Source organism: Hippocampus zosterae, chromosome 15 (genome assembly GCF_025434085.1).
Source record: "Hippocampus zosterae strain Florida chromosome 15, ASM2543408v3, whole genome shotgun sequence".
In the NCBI taxonomy this organism is placed as follows: Eukaryota; Metazoa; Chordata; class Actinopteri; order Syngnathiformes; family Syngnathidae; genus Hippocampus; species Hippocampus zosterae.
The window spans coordinates 11,011,736-11,033,360 of NC_067465.1; the positions used below are offsets into that span (position 1 = coordinate 11,011,736).

At 41.8% G+C, this 21,625-nt stretch overlaps 2 protein-coding genes across 7 annotated transcripts in view; one reads left to right on the top strand and one right to left on the bottom strand.

Moving 5' to 3' along the window:
* The window catches only part of clcn2a (chloride channel, voltage-sensitive 2a), a 55,012-nt gene that overhangs the window by 16,752 nt on the left and 16,635 nt on the right, over window positions 1-21,625 (bottom strand). For 5 of the 6 annotated variants that reach the window (XM_052088074.1, XM_052088072.1, XM_052088073.1 and 2 more), the window contains exons 2-6: window positions 6,662-6,830; window positions 3,057-3,188; window positions 1,902-2,030; window positions 1,404-1,537; window positions 495-575 (exon numbers count right to left, since the gene is read on the bottom strand). In XM_052088074.1, the coding sequence (XP_051944034.1) occupies window positions 495-575; window positions 1,404-1,537; window positions 1,902-2,030; window positions 3,057-3,188; window positions 6,662-6,830 (645 nt within the window). Of the gene's footprint in view, window positions 1-494; window positions 576-1,403; window positions 1,538-1,901; window positions 2,031-3,056; window positions 3,195-6,661; window positions 6,831-21,625 lie in introns of those variants that run through there. The other variant, XM_052088075.1, reaches the window with a different exon arrangement.
* On the top strand, window positions 8,261-12,797 carry LOC127616476 (zona pellucida sperm-binding protein 4-like). Its single transcript, XM_052088082.1, has 8 exons — window positions 8,261-8,607; window positions 9,535-9,722; window positions 9,855-9,952; window positions 10,739-10,896; window positions 10,966-11,158; window positions 11,249-11,396; window positions 12,471-12,549; window positions 12,631-12,797. Exons 1-8 carry the CDS (start codon window positions 8,328-8,330, stop codon window positions 12,744-12,746), a joined length of 1,260 nt encoding a protein of 419 aa, XP_051944042.1. The 5' UTR covers window positions 8,261-8,327; the 3' UTR covers window positions 12,747-12,797.

Genomic DNA, 21,625 nt, shown 5'->3' on the forward strand with positions numbered 1-21,625 from the left:
ATTTTTTGTTTTAACTGACATTTGGCACATCCGTTGACTTTTTCTGAAAGGACATAAAAATCTGATACATATAAAACTAACCGCACTCAATTTTTTAAAAACGGAATTTTATACCTCCAATTCACTTTTACCAACATTCATACTTACTAAGACAGAGTGTAAACACATTGGAAACTTATTTTGACCCACCGACTAGCATACAAGGTACCGTACATAGAGGTCAACTGCTATCTCAAGATAGCACCAAAGGACTACTTTTGGCCTAAAGAAACTCCTCAATTTCCTTCAAAATGACGCTTTCCCATAGCCTACTGAAAGCTGCATGTCCCACAATTATAAAATGTGAAATGCCATTATTATTGTTATGAAGTCAATGAATGGACAAGTGCATATTGATTGCTTCATCACAGAATTTTGCTGGAATCAAATATTCATTAGGGTTTGATTTTTAAAAAAAAGTGGAAGTTGCATACATAGATGAAGTACATTCTCACCATGTAGATTCCCCCAAAAAGAGCAGCCATAAATTTGCTGAGGAGGGCGGCACACAGGCTGGCCACATGGACAAAAGGTCCCTGGCGAGCAGGATGGAGAAGAATGACACGTTAGAGGAACACGAAATCTTTTTAACACCTCCATTGAAAACCTTGTGCTCTAGTCACCAGTTTATTCCGTAAACAAATACAGTGCAGCTCAGCTTTTGACTCATGGGAGTCATAACCTAAAGGACATGTCTTTTCAAAAATTAGTTTTAAACTCTCCAACATGCTTGATCGTTTTTGCAGGGGTGGGGGGGTTGTTTTGTTTTTTAATTCAAAACAAAGATAAGTCGGATTACACAAATCAGAGATTTACTGTTGCGAGGCTGCAATTCAGAGGATTTGTTAATCATCAAAAATAATGAGCGATCCACTTAAAAATCGATTAGTTGTCGATCGATCGATTAATCATTGCATCTTGACTTTACAGCTGGCCATTTGGAACAAACGACTCGCTAATGTGTACTTTAATGTGACTTTCTTGAATTGACAAAAATTCGTACGTCTCCCGCAGAGTGACGGACAAGCGGGAATTTTCCGACACTTCTCAGACACTTGATCCTCCAAGATGTAATTGGTTAATGCATAAAAAATAACAGATGCAGTGGGGGCCAAACAGTTGTTGAAAAAACATGACAAGGACCATATTTGGACGTACGGGATTTCTGTCCGACGACGATAACACAAGAAATCACTTAAGATAACTTTTTTGGGGGGGAATGAAAGCGATCGTACTGAATTGACCTTGAAATCTCGTAGAAAGATTCAAAAAGCAGAGCACAGTTAAGTTGTCCGAGACAAGAACAAGCTATTCCGTCCCGACGGGAAGCTGTCAAGCATCAAAGTCAGCAACAGATCCTCTACCTCCTTCCCCAGAGGCATCCCGCTGCCCAGGGCGCAGGTGAGCCCGATGACCTTCGCCACGAACGTCTTAAAAGTCAAATACTCCTTGAGGACAACTCCCCTCAGGATGGTCTTCATCTCCGGAATGCCCGAGCCTGAGGAACGACACGATGCCAGGTGTTGCCATGACGGAGTGGAGAGAAAAGAGGAGTTGAAAGAAAGCAATTCAAGCAGGATAAACGAGCAACAAAAAAAGAGACTGGGGGGAGAGGGAGGGGTGGGGGTGGGGGTGGCGCTGATTGATATTCATCTAATCTTCTGGACGCGCATGTTATCACAGCGATATTCTTTAGATTGCCCGCCGACACGCGTATGAAAAGGGTGTTCGTCTATGTCCTTGGAGGCCTGATGGCGCATTAGAGAGGCGATTACGTTATTCAAACACGCAGCAGCCGCAGCCGATCGGCTGATGCGAAACATATGTCGGCGCGGGTGAAGTCTTTAAAAGGTGCGCCTCACCCACGGCCTGAGGAGCCAGGATCTGGGTGAATCCTGCCGAGAATGTGATGAGCACCACGGGGTAGCTGACCCAGGCGATGTACTGCAGGAGCAGATTACTGTCCAGGCCGCCGTACATCCACTTCTGTGCTGCACACACGTGCGCCACACGCACGCACACACACACACACACACACACACACACCGCACATGCATATCAGTGTCAGTGCAGAAGTATCTTGCAGAAGTATTCAAACACCGTGGACTTGTACACATTTTGTCATATTCCAACTTCTTGTAGATGACTTACTTTTTGTGAACTACACTCCCGACTCAGTTTGGGAAGAATAGGCAGGTTTTTAGCTCACTGAAATAAAATCTAACATTAAAGTAGGGCTTTTATTTTTAGACTACACTGATTCCTCCCCCATCCCCGAGAAAAGGGCAGAAAGTCGATCAAAAGCTCATGCCGGATCGGATCACGTTCAACACTGGAGCAGTACGGACAGCTGGTCTGAAGCGGTGTAGTTCATTCATAAATATGTCAGCAGGAAGCAAAATCATTTCATCGTCCCACTGGGCTATGGCGCGCCACAAGAACGATCGCGGGTTGAGTGGCAGTCTTTAAGTGGCCAGAGACTCAAGTGGATTAAAAGGGGATGAAATAAACCGCTTCGATTGGCCGTAACTGAGGTCAGCCGCGACCACTCACACAGCAGCGCAGCCCTCCCTCTCGCAGATCCGAACGGGCCTGTACTTGTCTATGAAATTACCAACATTGGGTCTAATCCGCCTCTGCGCAGAGATATGACACGCTCCGTGCAGAAATTACAGGAAAATAAAAAGGAAGCGTAACGGCATCACGCTCTAGCTCAGGGGTGTCTAACCTCGACCCTCGAGGGCCCCTACCTCATCTGTTTCAGATGAGGTAGGCTCCCTCCTCCATCACATCTGATTAAAATGATCAGCTCATCAGCAAGCTTTGCAGAAGCCCGATGATGATAATAATGATTTGAATCGTGTGTTGGGGGAGGGAGATGTTTAAAACAAGCTGGATAGGGGCCCTCGCGGACCGGGGGCTGGACGCCCTTGCTCTAGCTCCATGCGTAGTCTGTGAACAAGCACAGCGCAGCTCAACCTCTAAAGTTTTGGGTCTGCTTCGTGCTTCTTTCTTACCTTCTTGGCAGAACGCAATGGCGTAGTCCATGACCCAGCTGACCAGCGCCATGAGCAGCCCCAGCAGGATGAGGAAGATCCAATCCTCACCCACTCGCGAGATCAAGAACTTCTGACAGCTGGATGCGCATGCTTGAAAGCGGACGGAAAGGAAAATAAAGGCCGCTAGTGAGAAAACACAAAAATCAGGACTACAAAAGGACTTTTTCTCTGCCCTCAAGTACAATCTGGAGCCAGTGTTGCCTCTGTTACCTTGAAAAAAGTCACTCCGTTTTGACTTTAAGAGTAGATTAAGCAAATCACCGATTACTTGATTTTAAAAGTACCCAAATTATGGTTTACAAGTTACTTTAAAGAGTACAGTTACTTTATTAGTTACATTCAATAGATGCCAACCATCCCGCTTAACATAAAATTGACAACCAGTTTTGCCAGCACTTAATAGGAAATACATTTTTCATTCATAATTAAAAATACATGTTTTTGTTTGTTTGTTTTTTGTTTTTTTACTTCACAAAAACATTTTTTAAATTCAAAAACAAAAACAAATCTTTCACTGAACATAAACTGCAACTGTTTTTTTATTTTTTTAAATACCAAAAATATTTCTAGACTTCACTAAAGTGCAGTTTGTTCATATCGTAATGATTAAATGTGGGGACCTCACACAGCCACAGAACCTTCTTGGTCTTGAATGTGCTGCATTCCATACATACTTAAAAAAAAAACTTTGAGCGCCGCCGTTTCTTTAATACTGCATGAAGCATCTCTGTGAGTCAATGGTTCTCTGTGATCACAGCTTGCAACCATTTTGCCCTATTTTATGATTTTGCCGCTTTATTCTGGCATCAGTTTCTGAACTTAGGTTCTTGTGACAAATACACAAGATCCACGTAGTGGCGTGTATCAGAGAAAATGTGGGGATTTTGCATTTCATTTTGTTCGCTGGTCTCTAATATAACAAAAAATACATGAGGTTGCCAATTGTAATTTTTTTTCTGTCTTCAAAATATAACATATCGCTTTGATTTAGGGCCTAGGCAATACGGTTTGGTGGCCAAAATTTGTGTAATGAAAGCCACTATCATCATTATCCAAAAATGTTCATACTCTTCTCTAAGAGTACAAACGCAGTATCTTAATCTGTCGACGGTATAGTCCCCCGAAGTACAACATACTTTTATTTCCCTCTGGGAATTTATCTGCCGTCCTTGGTGTGGCAATTCCATTCAAATCGGGAGAATAATCATTTGTAGAAGCAAGAAAAAAAACAGCTTCCACATCCAAAAGGCAATCAGTGGTGAGGCTTAGTAAATAACCTCATTAAGTGGAATGTTTGTAGAGAGGCTTTTGTACACTCACTGTTAATGAGACGGCGTTTGCTTTTGCAAAGCCACTCGGGGAAATAATGAAACATGCAAAAAGTCCTTGTCATATTCATCTCAAATTGACGGAACACGAGAGGTGTTTTGTGTTAAAAGCGAGGAAACGTCAAAATTCACCTCTGTATATTTTAATCGTGAATTTCCCAGATCGCAGATAGTAGAAGAAGAAGAAGTCAATTGGTGAATATTTTTAAAATTGACAGACGTAACAAAGCTAGGTAAAGGTTTTTTTTCATTCTGCCGTTACATTACAATACGTAAGTGAGAGCTGGGTCAGCTAAAAGAAGCATCGTTGGGCTCATTTAATCTCTCTTGTCTGCGGACAAGGCCAAAGGCTGGAATCTGCATCACTTATCCAGAGCACTGGTAAGATGTGCAAGTCCCCTGAGAAGGTGCACATGTGCTACTGACACATTTGCCAGATCCATAATCCAGGAAAATAAAAATAAAAATGAACGCCCACCGTTATTGGTATTCTCGAGCTAATGTCAGGAGAAAAATTCACAAAAATATGACATACCTAAAGTTACAGCATGAACAACGATTACTCAAATGAATCAAGCTACACCACAGAATGTAAAGAAGAGACACTGACAACAGTTCGAGAAGTCTCAGAAAGCCTGAATGCTTCAAGTTTAAAAACGCAAAAACACACAAAAGGATTTGGGACTTGTTCTAAGCTTTGTGCCACAAAAAAATAATAATAATAAAAAGAAAAAGAAAAAAAAAACCCTCGCCCTTTGCTGCATGCGTAGGCTGCTGTTGTCCAAAAAGCTACAGCTCTGGTTACTCATCATCAAAAACACACAAATGTAGTTCAACCCCCACAGACACACATTACAGCACACACACACACACTCGAGAAGGAATCACTACAACGCCCACTGTGGAATTTACCCAGCTCTTACCTACCAAACAGCTTATTAAAATGCTCATTGGTTATTTTTTGCAAGGAATAAATAATAATGATGGCCTCGTCTCAATTGATTCACAAACGTGTTTCGTAGTGAAATTCGGGCTTGTTGTGTTGAACACCAAACTATTAATCTGTTCTATGAATTTAAACAAAGCTTCATTGTACCTTCTGCTATCTAGTGGAAGAATTTGGAATTGCTCTGCCTGTCGCCGCGTCACCGGCATGTAGAATTGAACAAAGATAAATGATGTGTAGTACATTGTAAGTTATTTTTTCCAACCAAATAGGTGAACCTGGATGACTTCTGGAGCACACCAGATAAGTGTGCCAGATAAGGGAATGACTGGTCAAAAACAAAACAAAACAAAAAGCCTCTTCATCTCCAAGCAAACAAGTGGCCAGAACACAAATCAGCGGTTGGCCATTTTGCGAAGGTTTTAAACTCCCCCAATAAAAATTGAACGAGCCTGACTTTAAAGGCGCTTTCAATTGTGTCACGGTCTATCCATCAGCTTTAATCAGATCACTGGGCACAAGGGCAAATTGACGAATATGTGTGAGGGGAAACACATCGTTATTGCCGTGATTGAATGGTGCACTTCAAAAAGGTGGAGTGGATCGATGGAGAGATAGACAAGACACACAGACAACAGACAGACAGACAGGTGGCTAGCTAGCGCCGAAGCTGGATAAATTAGCACACATAGCAGAATTGCTCATGATATTTTACATCCAATGAATCACATGAAACGATTTTAACTGACTCTGAGAAATCATCTATTTTAATACTATTATCTATTATAATTTCTAAAATGTCTGTTTTTATAATTAATTTAATTATATTGAATTCAGCAATTTAGTAAAATACATGATTTACAAAATAATTCCCATTTCTACTCTGTTATTCATAATGAATTTGACTGTAAATATTCAAGCAATTACTTATTCAAATAAAATTGCAATGACACTGATCATTAGTAAATTTTATTCAGAGGTGGCTTTTTGTCTCGGGAAGTGTATTTTTTATGCTGATTTCACATCTTTACTTTTTTTCTATCACTTCAGGATTTTTTTTTATTTTTAAGTTGGATTTATACAATTTGCGCGATATGGATTTTACCATGTGTTGAAATTGATAGCCATGTCATTTCAATTGACCCAATTTAGGGAAAAATGACTACGGAAAGTAACTACAGCAAATACAATAAGACTCTGAATGGTGTAAATGGCATACATTGGCCTTGGCCTTGTAAAGAACGACAGTGAAAGGAAAGGTCAAAAGAACAAAACGGAAAAGCACTCACACTGGCACTTTGCACACGGGTCCCTCTGGTACTCCTGCAGATCTGCGGTACGACTTCGGACGCTCGTGTTCCGCCGCAGACCTCCGCCGTTCCGCACGCCGCCTTCCCGTAGGCGGGCCGCTTCCGCCTTGGCGTAGACACCCAGCTCCTGAGTGTATCGCCCATACATCTGGATGTGTCACAAAGGTTTTACACATATATTAACACACGGGGAAACACCTGGCCAACATATGTAATAGTCATTTCCCCTGAATATTTATTTACTCCCGTCCATATCACAACCAATTGAATTAATAATCCAAAAAGTTTATACATTTAAAAAAAAAATGAATGTGATTCTACATGCTTTCGAACTTAGTATTGACCACACACCAAAGTTTTTGCAAATGTACGAATTGAACAGGTATAACATTTTCAATATTTAACCCTTAACATTTTGTCTGCAAATCATGAAGAATTTTTTTTAACACACCCCACATTGCAGGATACTCACTCAATATCATATAAAAAAGACATTTGGCAGTCCACCAATTGGTAACTTTGACCAAGGAGGTATTGGGGTCAAAATAAGGAGGCCCGATTATCTTGAATGCTTACTTACCTAAATGCTAAAGGGAGCCACAATTTTTCATAAGTGCTACTGGGAGGCCACGTTGGACCACACACTTTTGCTAAAATGCGATTTTAAATATGGACAAAATGCGTTCTCTTCAGTGCGGCCCGGTAGTCCAGTGGTTAGCACGTCGGCTTCACAGTGCAGAGGTACCGGGTTCGATTCCAGCTCTGGTTTCATCCCACATTCCAAAAACATACATGGCAGGCTGACTCCAAGTTGTCCCTAGGTGTGAATGTGAGCGTGGATGGTTGTTCGTCTCTGTGTGCCCTGCGATTGGCTGGCAACTGATTCAGGGTGTCCCCCGCCTACTGCCCGAAGACGGCTGGGATAGGCTCCAGCACCCCTGCGACCCTGTTGAGGATTAAGCGGTTCGGAAAATGGATGGATGGATGGATGGATGGCTTTCTCTTCATTTTTCAATGCTGGTATAAAAGATCAACTATCCAAAACCAACAATAAAGGGTTTGAAGCAAACAACAAAATAACCACAGCCTGTATTTTTATTTCTTTTTTTAAGTGGAAAGGGTTCTCTTGCATAAAAATGACCATTCGACGACGACACAAAACTACTGAAAAAGCACTCCGAACACACCACCGTACTTCAGGATAATCACTGAGGACAATCTTGGACTGACTGATAAGAACATGTAAAATTAGATAAATTTTTTAAAAGGTTCAAATTTTATGATGGCATCAATGCATGACTGGCAAAAGCTTTTAAAGGAAGGACACCAACAACAACAACAACAAAAGGAGATGACAAATAGTCACTGCACTCAAACACAACCCCCCCCCCCCCCCCAACGTCTGTCATCTTAAGATCATTAAAAAAATAATCCACTTGTTTTGAACGCAGCACTCGCAAACTGCCCCCCCCCCAACCGATGGATTCCAGCTGTCGGCTCCCAGCTGATTACCTCCACAAGGCTGGCATTCAATTAACACCTGAAAACAAGAGGCGGAACCCTCAGCCGACTCTGCTGCCATCCATCAAGTATAAAACCTGCTTATGACGTTGGATGTGTTGTCCCTGCACTCTTGAGCACCGTCATGGAGCATTCCAGGAGTCTGGTTGGTGTTTTGCTGGTGATTGTGGGACTTTTGACCGGTGACGCTGCAGCCCAGCACTGGCTGGGGGCTTGGAACAGCAACAACATCATCATGCCACCTGCATTGGTGCCGCAGAAGCAGGCGGTGGTCCCTCGTGATGACAAATGCAATGTGGAGCACGACGAGATGATCCAGTGTGGCAGCCCTGACATCACCAGAGAGCAATGTGAAGTCATCAACTGTTGTCACAATGGACAGCAGTGCTACTATGGCAAAGCAGGTAATTCGACGGTCTGTTGCTCTGTGTACGATTTTTAAATTTTAAAGGTTAAGGGTATCGCATGAGACGAGCTTTATCTGGTGGGTCTCTTGAAACGCAGTATTTCTTGCGCTTCTTAAGTTATGACTTTTATACTGATGAAACAATTTCTAGCCATCTGGCCCTAATTTTATCTTATTTTGAAAAGAAAAAATTGCTCGATAGACATCTAATGTATTTTATTTATTTAAAGTTGGTGTTGAACTGGAATGTCATTCAACATGCTTGCGAAAAATAAGAAACGGAATGACCACTCAATGATTTAAAATGCATAGTAAGGATGAATATTTTGAAGCGGCAATAGTTCAGCCATCATGATAGTTGGTGGAACCAAACAAGCAAAACTATCCAGTGGTAGGTCCACAAAAAAGTGACTTAATCAGTTCAGCAGAATCACGGATGCCTAATTCTGATTTGTATTCTGGGGCTTTTTTTTTTTTTTTTCCTCCCTGCCGCAAGTTGAATCGGAGAAATTCTGAATTTGCAAATATGTTCAATGTTGTCAGTATTGGCATACGGGAGTCTCTTGCAAGATGTAAAATCTTAAAAATGTTTGGCATTGACCGCACTTGAAGATTTCTTTTTATGATTAAAAAATGTATTCAAACAAGGTGAATGCAACAGAGAAATGACTACGCACTTAAATTTGCAATTAACGGTTGCGCCAGGAAAACTGAACCACAGATTCGTGCCATACTTTACAAACAGCCGATTTACACGCTTACCCATTATGTACTGTAACAAATTTTGTCGATTCAAGCTTTTAATTGCATAACCTGAATGAAGGACTATCTCCAAACATTTTTTTTCTTAATATAAACTGATTAAGTTTAAGTATTGGGCAGTTGCACCATTAAACTTAACTTTTTTTTTTTTTAATCTTGTCAGTGATTGTGCAGTGTACAAGAGATGGCCAATTTGTCGTGGTGGTGGCTCGTGACGCCACGTTGCCCACGGTGGATGTGACGTCGGTCAGCCTGTTGGAAATGAACGATCCCACTTGCAGTGCGGTCGACACCACCCCGGCGTTTGCCATCTTCCAGTTCTCCATGACCCTGTGTGGCACGACGGTCAAGGTGGGTGGGTGCCATTTGAAAAACTGTCAAAGCATAGCTTTGTTGACTGAAACTACACGCTATTCGAACGGCTTTCAAGGAAATTTGCAAGCATGTCTGATAGCTTTTTTTTTTTTTATATCACAATTGCAGGAGGAAGACGGCTTTGTGGTATACGAAAACCACATGTCGTCATCGTATGAAGTGGGAATTGGACCCCGCGGTACCATCACCAGGGACAGTCATTTTGAGTGAGCTCACCACCATACAAACATTAGTGATACAGATTCAAATATATATTTTGCTATCTAATGGATTGATCTGTTCAAAACGGATCCATCTAAATAACATGGGTCAAATGCTTTAACTTTTTCTTGTTTGTCCCATCCCCCAAGCGTATTGGATTTCTATAATGTATTTCGAGAGTTTGTCTTAGAAACTATTTATTTTTTTAATGAGATATCATGGCGATAAATTCTTTCTATCCCCTAAATTTGCTGCTGTAGACTGTAAATTTCCCCAGTGTGGTACAAATAAAGGATCTTGAATTATAATGCATGGTAAATGCGGAATTCTGCAAGCTTTTAAGTTTGACTTAAAAATTAATCAAATTGTGCTCGGAAAACTAGAGACAATTTTGAAATTGTGGTCGGGCCATTTGGGCACAGGGTAAAATAATGCTATTTTTTGGACTAAATATTTGAGCATTTGCGTACATTTTTAAATTGGGATCTTGCCACCTTGAGAAAAAGACAATGGTGTCGGTACAGAGTCATCACAAACCAGAATTTGTAGTTGGACCGCATACAGGAAAAAGTGTTGATCAGAAATGCTGAATAAGTTCAATGCCAGCTGGCCCATAAGTGTTCTGACAGTCTCCTTGATCAAAAGGTAAAATGCTCAATCTGAAATTCTACATCAACCGGTTTTGAAATATAAAATGGTGTTGTAGTTCTCTAGTTAAGTCAAGCAAGCGTCAGCAGACTTATTACCATACAGTAACAGTCACTGGTGTGCCCCCCCCCCCCCCCCCCCAGGTTGCTGTTCCAGTGTAGGTATTCAAGCACGGGTGTGGAAGCGTTGGTCATGGAGGTCAACGACCTTCCTTCACCTATGCCAGTGGCTGCCGGCGGACCCCTCAGGGTGGAGCTCAGACTGGGCAATGGCGAGTGTTTCTCAAAGGGTTGCGTTGAAGGTGCGTATCGCCATGCCCAGTCTTGCAACGCGGCACTTTGCAAGCCCCTAAGTGACTCTCTCCCTGCAGAAGAGGCGGCGTACAACTCCTTCTACACTCCAGCAGACTACCCAGTCACCAAAATTCTGAAGCAACCGGTGTATGTTGAGGTCCGCATCCTTGACAGGTCTGATCCCAACATCGTTTTGAATTTGGAGCACTGCTGGGCCACCACCACTCCCAATCCTAACGACGTCCCTCAGTGGGATCTTCTGGTTGATGGGTAAAAGCAAACTTTTTTTTTTTGAAGACCATTTCCCCCTACCACCAAATTTCGCTTCTCACCTTGAAGACTCATTCTTGTTGTTTGCAGATGTCCCTTCAGTGACGATCGCTACCAGACCATTGTGGTGCCCGTGCAGGAGTCCTCCACAATACAGTACCCAACACACTACAAGCGTTTCATCTTCAAGATGTTCGCCTTTGTGGAGCCAAACTACTTCAGTCCCCAGAGGGACAGGGTACTGCCCAAACCTCATCAAAACACTTGACTACATAGTAAAGCACTAGTTAGCCAAAGGCAAATTGTAACCAGATCATGGTGGCAAATGCTTCTTACCATTGTGACTTGTGAAATGTGTTGACCAAAGTTTGCTCCAATGTGCCTGCCAAAAAAAAATCAACTAAGTTGGGGTAACATCCGATAATCAGGCCATTGCTAATTTTGATCTTTTTTTTTCTGGTCAACATCCAATTCATATTGCAGTCTGTAGATCTTTCTACAATTTGCTCGAGCAATACTGAAGGACATTTACATTTGGTTCAGACTGTTTTTCCCAGGCAGCAGAGGTTGATTTAAATCAACCACATTATGATCTTTTTAGAAGTTTCATCAGTAATTTGCTGACTTTAATCATAAATGTGAGCAAAGTTTAGTCAGTAGCTTCATATAAATTTATATTAAGCTAATCTGGTACATGAGGGACTCGTGCCTTAGATCAGGGGTGACCAACCTTTTGGAGTGGGAGCTACTTTCTGATCTAATTGTGTGAAGGGCTACCAAACTATAAAAGTCAAATAACATCTGTAAAAAAAAAATGCATTTAATATTAGAATGTGTCATTTTTAATACTTGATGATTTATTTAACTTTTCAGGCTCTGGTCATCTTAAAGATATCTCACAATACTGCCTTTTTTTTTTAATTATAATTTTTACTAGCAAATCACAATCCTAGCACTGGCGGGCTATTGGTGACCCAAGGGCACCAGGTTGGTGACCCCTGCCTTGGATCATCTTTTGGGCATCTGATAATCAGGCCTCTTGCTGGCAAATGCTTGAATCTGACCCGATTGTCAGTATTCATGTTACCCTCCTTCGCCTAGTCTTTAGGTAGGAGACATTGCTCAAGATGCAATTCTGTTAGGTATTTCCCTCCAGCACAGTAGTTTCAGATGAAATGGGCAAGCCAGCAGCCCCAAAATTGACTCCACGTTAATTGGACTATCCTATCAGAAGTCTATGAAATGGCTATTTATTATTTATATATATATATATATTTTGCTGCTTGACTGTCTATACAATGTGACTTTTCAGATTTTCATCCACTGCAACACGGCAGTGTGCCATCCCAGCAGCACAAACTCCTGTGACCAATCGTGCCTTCACAAACCTCGTGAGTAATCGCTTCCAATTTTGAAAGATGTCTCTGCTCCAATGGTTAATCTTGGCATTTGTTTACTTTCAAACATTTCAGGTAAACCGGTGAGTGCAGCCCACAGGTCTCCAAGCCATGATGTGGTTTCTAGCAGCCAGGTGATCATGGCCCCAATGAGGGGCCGCTCTCCTGGGCCTCTGAAAAAATGGAAATGACCACCTACCCAAAACCGATCATGACTTTTAATAAAGGCTTGTTATAAAGCGCTCTGTTGCAGCATGCTTTGTCACATTGCTAATGTGGAGGTCACTGTCTTGACGTGCTGTGCAAAGGCACGAATGGAACCACTTTTATGTGCACACTGAAATGTAGTAAAATTTTGTTTGGAGCAGGTGGATGGCGAAGCGTTCTTGGCACACTGCCCTTGACTTATCACATGGCTATTGTATAGCCTAGCATGGGGGTTGGAAACTTGCAGCTCTTTAGCGCCGCCCTAGTGGCTCACTGGAGCTTTTTCAAATGTTTGAAAATGGAAAAAGATGGGAGGGAAATATTGTCTTAATATGGTTTCTGCAGGAAGACGAATGTTTTTCAATGCTGTAAAAATGTGTAGAATAAATATTCAATGTCAACATTTCTACCAATGAGGATTTGTGTCATAGCCTGCGGCACATGTTCCTATTAGCAAGACGGGATGCTAGGTAGGTGGCTGTTTAAAAAAAAAAAAACTGCGTTTCATATACAATTCACAGAGGGTACCGAAAAGAATGGTAATGTGGAGAGCCAAGAGAAGCATTTCAATACTCTACATGTGAGCTATGATTAACATGCTGCAAAAGTGTGTCCCATGCCTCGATCGTCTTGGCGGCCGTTATGACTGTTGCTCATTCTGGCGTGCGTGTGTGCGGTAACTGGTTGATCAAAAAGTAGATCTTCGGTCAAAAAGGTCGGGCACCTCTGCTCTACAGTGTGCACTGCAGGGAAAAAAAATAATCATGAAGGCTCATTGTGTATTTGGAGCCAACTTAGTCATTTTGATAGTAGGCTAATATGGATACATACAGCATGAGCTGCCTTCGTTGTAAGGCTTATTCTGTATAGGGCTTTTAATTTTTTGTGGGTCAAGACGTTTTTTTTCTTCCAAAAGGACATTTTAGGTTGCCGACCTTTGAGAACAATTTCTTTCCCCCTCAAAAGAGCATAAAATGTTAGGGTTGACTTTTTTTTTTTTTTGTCACATGCTAACTTGGCCCAATACAGCCCATAATTCCCATCTTGCATAGCAGGCATCAAATGGCTGCTGGAGTTGTGATCCAACATAAATATTTCCAGTTTGACATAATCCCAGTCATAAAAATGCCTTTTGGCAATCATTGTGCATCCTCAATCTCCCTGTGAGCCTTTCACATTTCTCCACAACTGCAACTTGTGCATCATTCTTCCCTCACTGTTTTGCACGCCTCCATTTTCCCAACTCCTCCGCCCCCCTCCTTTCATTGAAATGGGCATCACGACTCTTCTAGACTTGCTTGTTTCTGCTTGTATGAACAGGGGGGGGGGGGGGGGGTGCAGGGGTGCAGATAGAAAAAACAGAGCAGCTCCTTGCACACATTTATTCTTAACGGATGGGCAAAGAACGCAGTGTGCGTTTCATTTGTCAAGACTGTTGTTTCGATCCATACGGAGAAGACATACTTATTTTTTTTAACCCTTTCAGGGACAGTGGTTACTACAGTGGACATGTTATGTTATCGGGCGACTGCGTGATGCAAGTGATTCCAAGTAACGCTGCAATCCCATTCACGAACAACATTCTGTCTGGTGCCAAACGAAGGCCTTTTTTTTTTTTTTTTTGCAAGACATCGATTCCCATTTCTGCCTCGCAGTTCTGGGTTCAAATGCATGTTAGAGTCATTGAGGATTCAAAATTTTCTATACAGTAGTTGTGAATGTGATCAGTTGTTCGTCGACATGTGCCCTTTGTTGGCAAGCGACCAGTCCAGGGTTTGCTTCTCTCCCCAAATCACTTGAGATCAACTCCAGCTCAGCAATTAAGCCTCTTGAAAATGGCTGGATCGCTGTTTGGAACAAGGTATGAGTGTAAAAAAAAGAAATCTGATTGGTGTCACATTGAGTGAACGCCGGTCAGATCAATAAAACATGACAAGAAAAATTGTATCAATTGTACTCTAAGCACAATTGATGTATGAGATTGTGCGTGCGTCTGTGTTCTGTTCATCAGGGCAGAGTTAACAAGAAATTGCAACGATGAGAGATGATAGAGGCGATTAACGGGAGAAGTTGTCCTTGAGCCAAAATGATCAAGAAAGATTTAATTGGGGTCTGTCCGGCCAGTTAATGGCGGCTGTGTATTTTATGAGCTTGTTTCACTGCTTTGCATTTTATCGTATCCCGCCCACACTGTTGCAAGGTCTTGTTTTCCACTGCTTTGCATTCTGTACTTGTCTTGTAAAAGCATTTATGTGATATTGAGAAGTCCTTCAATCGGTCACTTAGTTTCTTTTGCTCATCCCGTTCAGGGCTGCAAGCAGATGAGGGTCGAGTAGCTAAAAGGCTCAAGTACGAGTAAAAGCAGCAAATACTTTCTGAAAAAGATACAAGTACAGTAATTACACCCCCCCCCCATCCCCCCAGTATGGCGGGGGTTATGTTTCAGACCACTCAATGAAATCTAGAAATAATTTAAATGCTCTCTAAGAATTGTTTTTATATCGTTTTAAGGTCATTAGACACACTTTTAGAATAATGCAAACAACTTTCAACGCATTGAGATAGAGCAAAAGCAATACATAACACAAAAGTATTAAAATAGTGTTCCTATTTCTCTATGAGTTTACAGTAGACAAATACCGTTTTTTTCCCCCAAATTAACACAATACAATACAATACATGCTGATTTATATAGCGCTTTCACAACAGCGGCAGCTGTAACAAAGCGCTTTACAAAACAGCTAACATAAAGTAAAATAATAAACACAACACATAACATGAAACACGGACAGTCGCGCAGTCCTAACCACTTTTCCGTCACACGCTTTGTTGTTTGAAGCAGTTTGAGATGAAAGAGGAGAGAATCAAAGTGTCCTTTAACCAGTGGATCAGAGACGTCAAGCTCAAAATGAGCACACGTCGGCTACAAGCTAAGTTTCAAAGTCAACAAGAAGCTGTAGCATCCATTGACGAAAAAAGAGATTGGTTCACTTCTCCTGTCCCATGAAAATCCACTTCAATTCCAAGCGGCGACTCACGGTTCCAAATACGCATCGGCGCTCTTCGCCAACGCTCCTCTCTCCTCATCCTCAACTTCAGCGGCCATCCATCCAGCTGCACCAACGCCAACTGTCCAACAGCGCTGACATAGCCACTGAACAAATCGGGGTTGTGAAAAATGCTGCCCATTACTGCCGCAAAAAACACAAGCGCCCCAGGTCTGTCCAGCACCGACAGTCAATGGCGCCGACATTCCTCCAAATCAAAATCTGCGCTGGTACAGGCGTGCTGCCGAGAAGGCGCAACCACCAAGCACAGATACTGCTACTTTGACGAATGTCGTGGCCAAAAAGCGCTGAAAACAGTCCATATCAGGTCCACACGATGAAACAACACACAACGTGACAAAACAAAAGACAAAAACAGCAAAAAAGAACAAAAAAGCAAGGCTCTTGAAGAGCACTTGCCTAAGGGTGCCTACTCGGGTGCCATCTTGGAGAAAAAAAAAAACACACATCTCAAAATATACATCAACAATCAGGCCCAAAGATGTATCATAAAAGTAACTGGCAGATGTCGCTTTATGTAGGCGTAAAAAGCAGGATTAAAGCAGGATTACAGCGGATGATATTCAATCACACTGATCAACATTTGAATCTGAGATGGTTTTCTGTGTCCCAAAACTTAATGTCCATGTTGACTATTTCGAGCACATCAAGTTTTTGAGGTAGTTAATCTTTTTGTTTGTTTTTAATATGACCCAAAAAAGCGTGCTCCTTACAACACATGGTCAAATCGTCATTGGATTTGACCATGTGTTGTAATTTAAAGCTATGACCTTTTAGAAAAAAATGCCACATGTTGCTGAGCCTAACCCCTAATTCATAACAAAAAAAGCCCAAATCACTTTTGTGTGTACCAGCCTGTAGACTCATTGAAGTCTCTACATCGTCCAATAGATAGTTTGCTATGTGTGCCCTGGAATTGAGAGCAGTGACTTGATCCAACGTGATAATGACTCAGTCACGCTAGACAGCTTGCACTCACACATTTAGGCCCATAAAGTGTTTAATTGGGGCATGTTAGTTGTTCTCTATTGGCCTCCCTGGTGTGAGAGACAGGAAGAGCGCTACCTGGCCATCTGGCTAGCGGCGCCCTTACAAGATCAGCAGGTGGGTTAGCAGAGTTGCCATCTCTAACTGGTCCACCTCCCACGAGAGCAACTTCAGAAGCAGAATTAGTCAGTTTAACTCCCACACTGAACCCAGGACACCAGTTCGGCTGCCGCGCCTCCCATCTGGTTGCCGTTGGACGCTTTTATGACTGCGCTGAAGGGAGAGAGTTGTAGTTTGCAGTGGTAAGGGAGGGGAGGGCAGGGATTATTGTGGCCGTGTGAATCGCGTCCAACTCAACAAGTAACTGAATAATACAGAATGGATATCCACCAGGGATCGAATCATTCCAGTCATTCAAGTTATTTGCGGTTTCATTGCTGGCTTTATTGTGTTTTGGAGTGTCCTACCTAACGTATGTTGTTATTAGTTTTACGATTACTTTTGTGATTACTGAGAAGGCCTCAAAGCAAATTATTAATTTTTGACTGTTTCTCCTGATTGTGAGGATCAAGAGCCGAATCTCAGATGGCATTGATCAGAAGGTGGGAAAAATGCTCAAATCCAGATGGATTAGCAGTACTGTGTATGTGTACTTTGATTTAGTACAATCACACACAAGGACATAGCATAAACATTACAGTAATCGTTTTTAATCCGTTTACTGTCAGTATGTTTTAGAGCACACGTGTCAAACACAAGGCCCGGGGGCCATATCTGAGCCGCCACATCATTTTATGTGGCCCATGAAAGCAAATCAAAGATGGCATCTTTCATGATGCCTGCTAAAATCGCTACCAAAATTTCAAATTCTCATTTGCAATAAATAAGATTGATAAAGCACTGTAAGCATTTTCTTGTTACCAAACCCCTCATTACAGTAACTTAAACAAAAAAAATATATTCTTCACTACTTTATATGGTTTCAGTCATAACGGCCCTGCAAGGAAATTGATAACAAAAAATGTGCCCCGCGACTGATCTGTCAGTACCCACACAATATTATACTATAAACCAGTGGCGTTGTCAGGGCCAGCAAGGCCTTCTCTGCTGGCATAAACATTCTCAGAAAAGTAAATTTAATGAATTTACTTTTCTGAGAATAACATTTTAATTTATGTTATTTTATTTTCATAAATATGTAAACAAAATTATTCTCTGTATTCTTTACGTCATATTATTTCTCTCTTAGTCGAGTGGCTTTCAATATCATTTTAAATAACATTGAAAGCCACTCGATAAATAACTTATTTATTATGGTAGAGTTTTTTAACCAATCATATTTCAGCTAGTTTGTGTTGCCAGGTAAATTAAACTTGCTCTGGGCCTTCAGCTTAAACAGAGCAGGCCCCTGTGAGCTGTAAGTGAATGGGCACAGTCAGCCAATCAGATCACGAGTCTGCGTACAAGGGCCAGCTAGAAAGGCTCACGTCGAGACTGGATGTGCACGTTCGGTGATTGGATGAGCGCCTGCTAGAGCCATCACTGCATTTTAACCCAAAATGGCCGAAGGAGACGACGATCTGGTTGCAGAACTTCTTTCCACGCGATTTTCAAGACGAACCTTCCACGAAAAGCTGGATATTGTGCAAAGAGGTCACCCAACTCATGCGCAAGCTAGCCTGTCCCAGCAAGGAAAAGTGTTTGTCTGTCATTTTCAGACGAGCAATTATGAACGGCACCTGTGGCTCACAGCCTCTGAGAAACTCTGCAAATTGTACTGCTGGGAATGCTTTTTGCTTGCAACTGACCGATTTGGTGTTTGGAGCCACACTGGATTGTTTATCAAGGCAGCAAGGAAACATCAAAGCACGGCTGGACACTGACAAGCTACGGTGCGTTTCAAAACGTTTGGGGACACTCGCGTCAATCTGCAGCTCAGTAAACAGGCACTACATTGGTGAGTAAATGAATTTTATTTTCAAAGTTTGTTTTGTCATTGTTTGGTCAGTGTCTTATATGAAACTGCGACATTGCGCAATTTATTGGACATGCTTGTTTAAGATCGCACAGCGTCATTTGGGTGGCATTTTAATTCATATTTTGAAATGATCTTTTTATTTTTGACACCATCTGTAAATTTAGTTTCCTGCTCTTAATTGTGAATGCATACTGGATGGTTTTAAATGCGCCTGAAATTAAGTGCTGCTTGACGAGCCTATAGTGTTAATGTATGTGACGTCACTGAAGGCCTGAGATTGAAATGCACGGCCCGCCACTGCTATAAACGCTGCACCTACTTTCACCAGAAATGTTTGTAGTGTTTTTCTGTTCTACCGCGACAAGCAGGAGAACGTTGTTTGGTTTCAACAATAGCACCTACTTCTGTCCCAAAAGCAGAGAAAATGAGCTTTTTGTGAAAAGAAACACTCCACACACTTCACACTGCATTGATAATTATTCAGGATATTCTGACAGTCGTACAAAAATCCGGCCGTGGCTGACTCTGATTGGAAGGACTGAATCAAGTTAAATATCGGCCTGATTGTATCAATGCCCCTGGTTCAAGATGATGCTGTTTTGCACTCCTTCCCTACCTTGTTGCTTTTTACTGCGAGTATTAAACATACCCCCTCCCACCCCTATGAGAGAACATTCCTAACAACACTTTTCCCTGGTGAAACAGCCGCGGTTCGAGTGGCAAATGCCTCTCTCGGCCACGTTTTCAAGCCTGGCCATGTGCGGGCATCACACAACAGATGAGATTAAAGTTCTTCATTATTCAGCAAATCCCGAGGCGCTGCAGAGTAATGAATTCGCTGTGAGAAGACGGAGGCGGCGCAAAGGACAAATATTTGACATTCTAATGACCAAAAGTCTTGTGTGTCCTGACAGAACTGCTCTTTAAAATGTGTTTCTCACATGAGAGAAACATAATTGGAGAGACTAAAATGTAATCAAGACATTTTTGTGTAAGAGCATTTCTCTCGCTTCAAGATTTTTTTTTTTCCTGTGGAAAAACACACAGAAAGTAGTATAGTCGTACCTCTACTTACGAAATTAATTGGTTCTGGAAGAAATTTCTTACCTAGATTTTGTAAGTAGAGACGCGTTTTCCATGTAAATGCCCTAATCCGTTCCATGCTCCCCCAAAATTCGGACATAAACGTTTCAGAAAGCATAAAAATGCAGCAAAATATGTCACAAATACATGTTACAATTAGATTATTGCACAATAAATGAGAGTTGTGTGTAATGTAAAAAAACAAAGAATAAAGAATAAAAATGATGGTCATTTAACTTGTAACTGCATACTCATCGTTTTTTTCCCCATCCTTAGTCCATGTTCTCTCTCACAAGTGGTTTTTGCCTGCCATTTTGTCAAGAACTGATCCAGGGATGTTTGCTTTTGTTGGCTTTTAACAATCCTTTGAAAATGTTCAAGGCATAGTGAGGCGATCGCCGGTGAACACTTTCTTTCTGGGTGATTCACATTCACGTAAACTTATCGGAACTTGTCCTGGCCCGAGGGGCAAAAGACGAGGACGCTGCATAGACACATATCTATCTATTTATCTACCTACACATATAGACACAAACGGTCGTGGTCTCTCTTAGCCAATAGGATGCCAGGATAATGCTCGGTAATAGTTAATGGTAGAGTAGCTATAAATATGTTGCGTTCAGGAAATTCGGAGCTGCGAGTGGCAGGCCATACTTTGTTTTTACCTTTCCTATCTTGACATTTCTTTCGTAACAAGAGGCAAAGTTTTCCTGTGGAGACGTTTCGTAACTTCGAAAATTCATATAAAGAAACGTTTGAAAGTAGAGTTACCACTGTAGTATGAATAAACCCATCTGAAAACACCCTGTGAACATTTGACAGAAACAGAAACAATCGAGCACTTAATTACATCTGGATTAAATGCAAATAAATACATCACATACAGAGTGTGGTTGTTGACTAATTCGACTCATGCGAACAACACGACGCACAAAAATTTACATCTAACAAAAATGAAATATCTCAAATTAAGGCTAAATATTTTTCAGACCAAGCATTTTTTTGTGTCATGTAGCATTTCAGTAGATTCAAGACATAGATGTGTGTGAGCAAATTCAATAGATGCTACATCTGACGGCGTGACTGCGACATAGCCAGGATTAATTAGGCCCTAAACACTCCTGGGATGAGAGCGAAAATGAAATCAGAAGAGAGACAAATCGGACTCATCTCACCATCAAGATTTGCAACATTACAGCGACTATTGGAATAGCTATCAACAGGTCACGGCTCCCAACAGGAGGTTAAACATGGAAAAACCTCCCAGCTGTCCAACAGGCCGAACGTGACGCCAGGGGAGAGGAAAGGAGCGTACCGACAGGCAATCTTGTTGGCACGAGGCCTGAGGAAAGGAGGAAGTGGGGTGCAGAGGATGCGGAGGTTGAGGTATCAGGCTGGGAGAATGATAGCCTGTCAGAAAAAGACTAGAAGGGGCGGAGCCGCCTGTTGCTGCCAGCAAGTTGCTCATGTGACATTCGCAACAGGTTTCAAAAGGTGCCATTACTTGGAGTCAGAAACCCAATGGCTTTCCGATAAAAAAGGAAAAAGCAACAAATAGTTATTGAGTGCCACTCGAGCATTCTAGTGAGATGCAACACAAAGCTGCCACTCCAAAAAAAACAAAAAACAATCACTTCTGAACACCTCACACTACAGAATAATGACTCACGATAATCTTTGTGATAGTCGATAATTAGGTCCTTGCTGACGTTGATCAAAAGGAGCGAGGGGAAAAAAAATGTGTGAA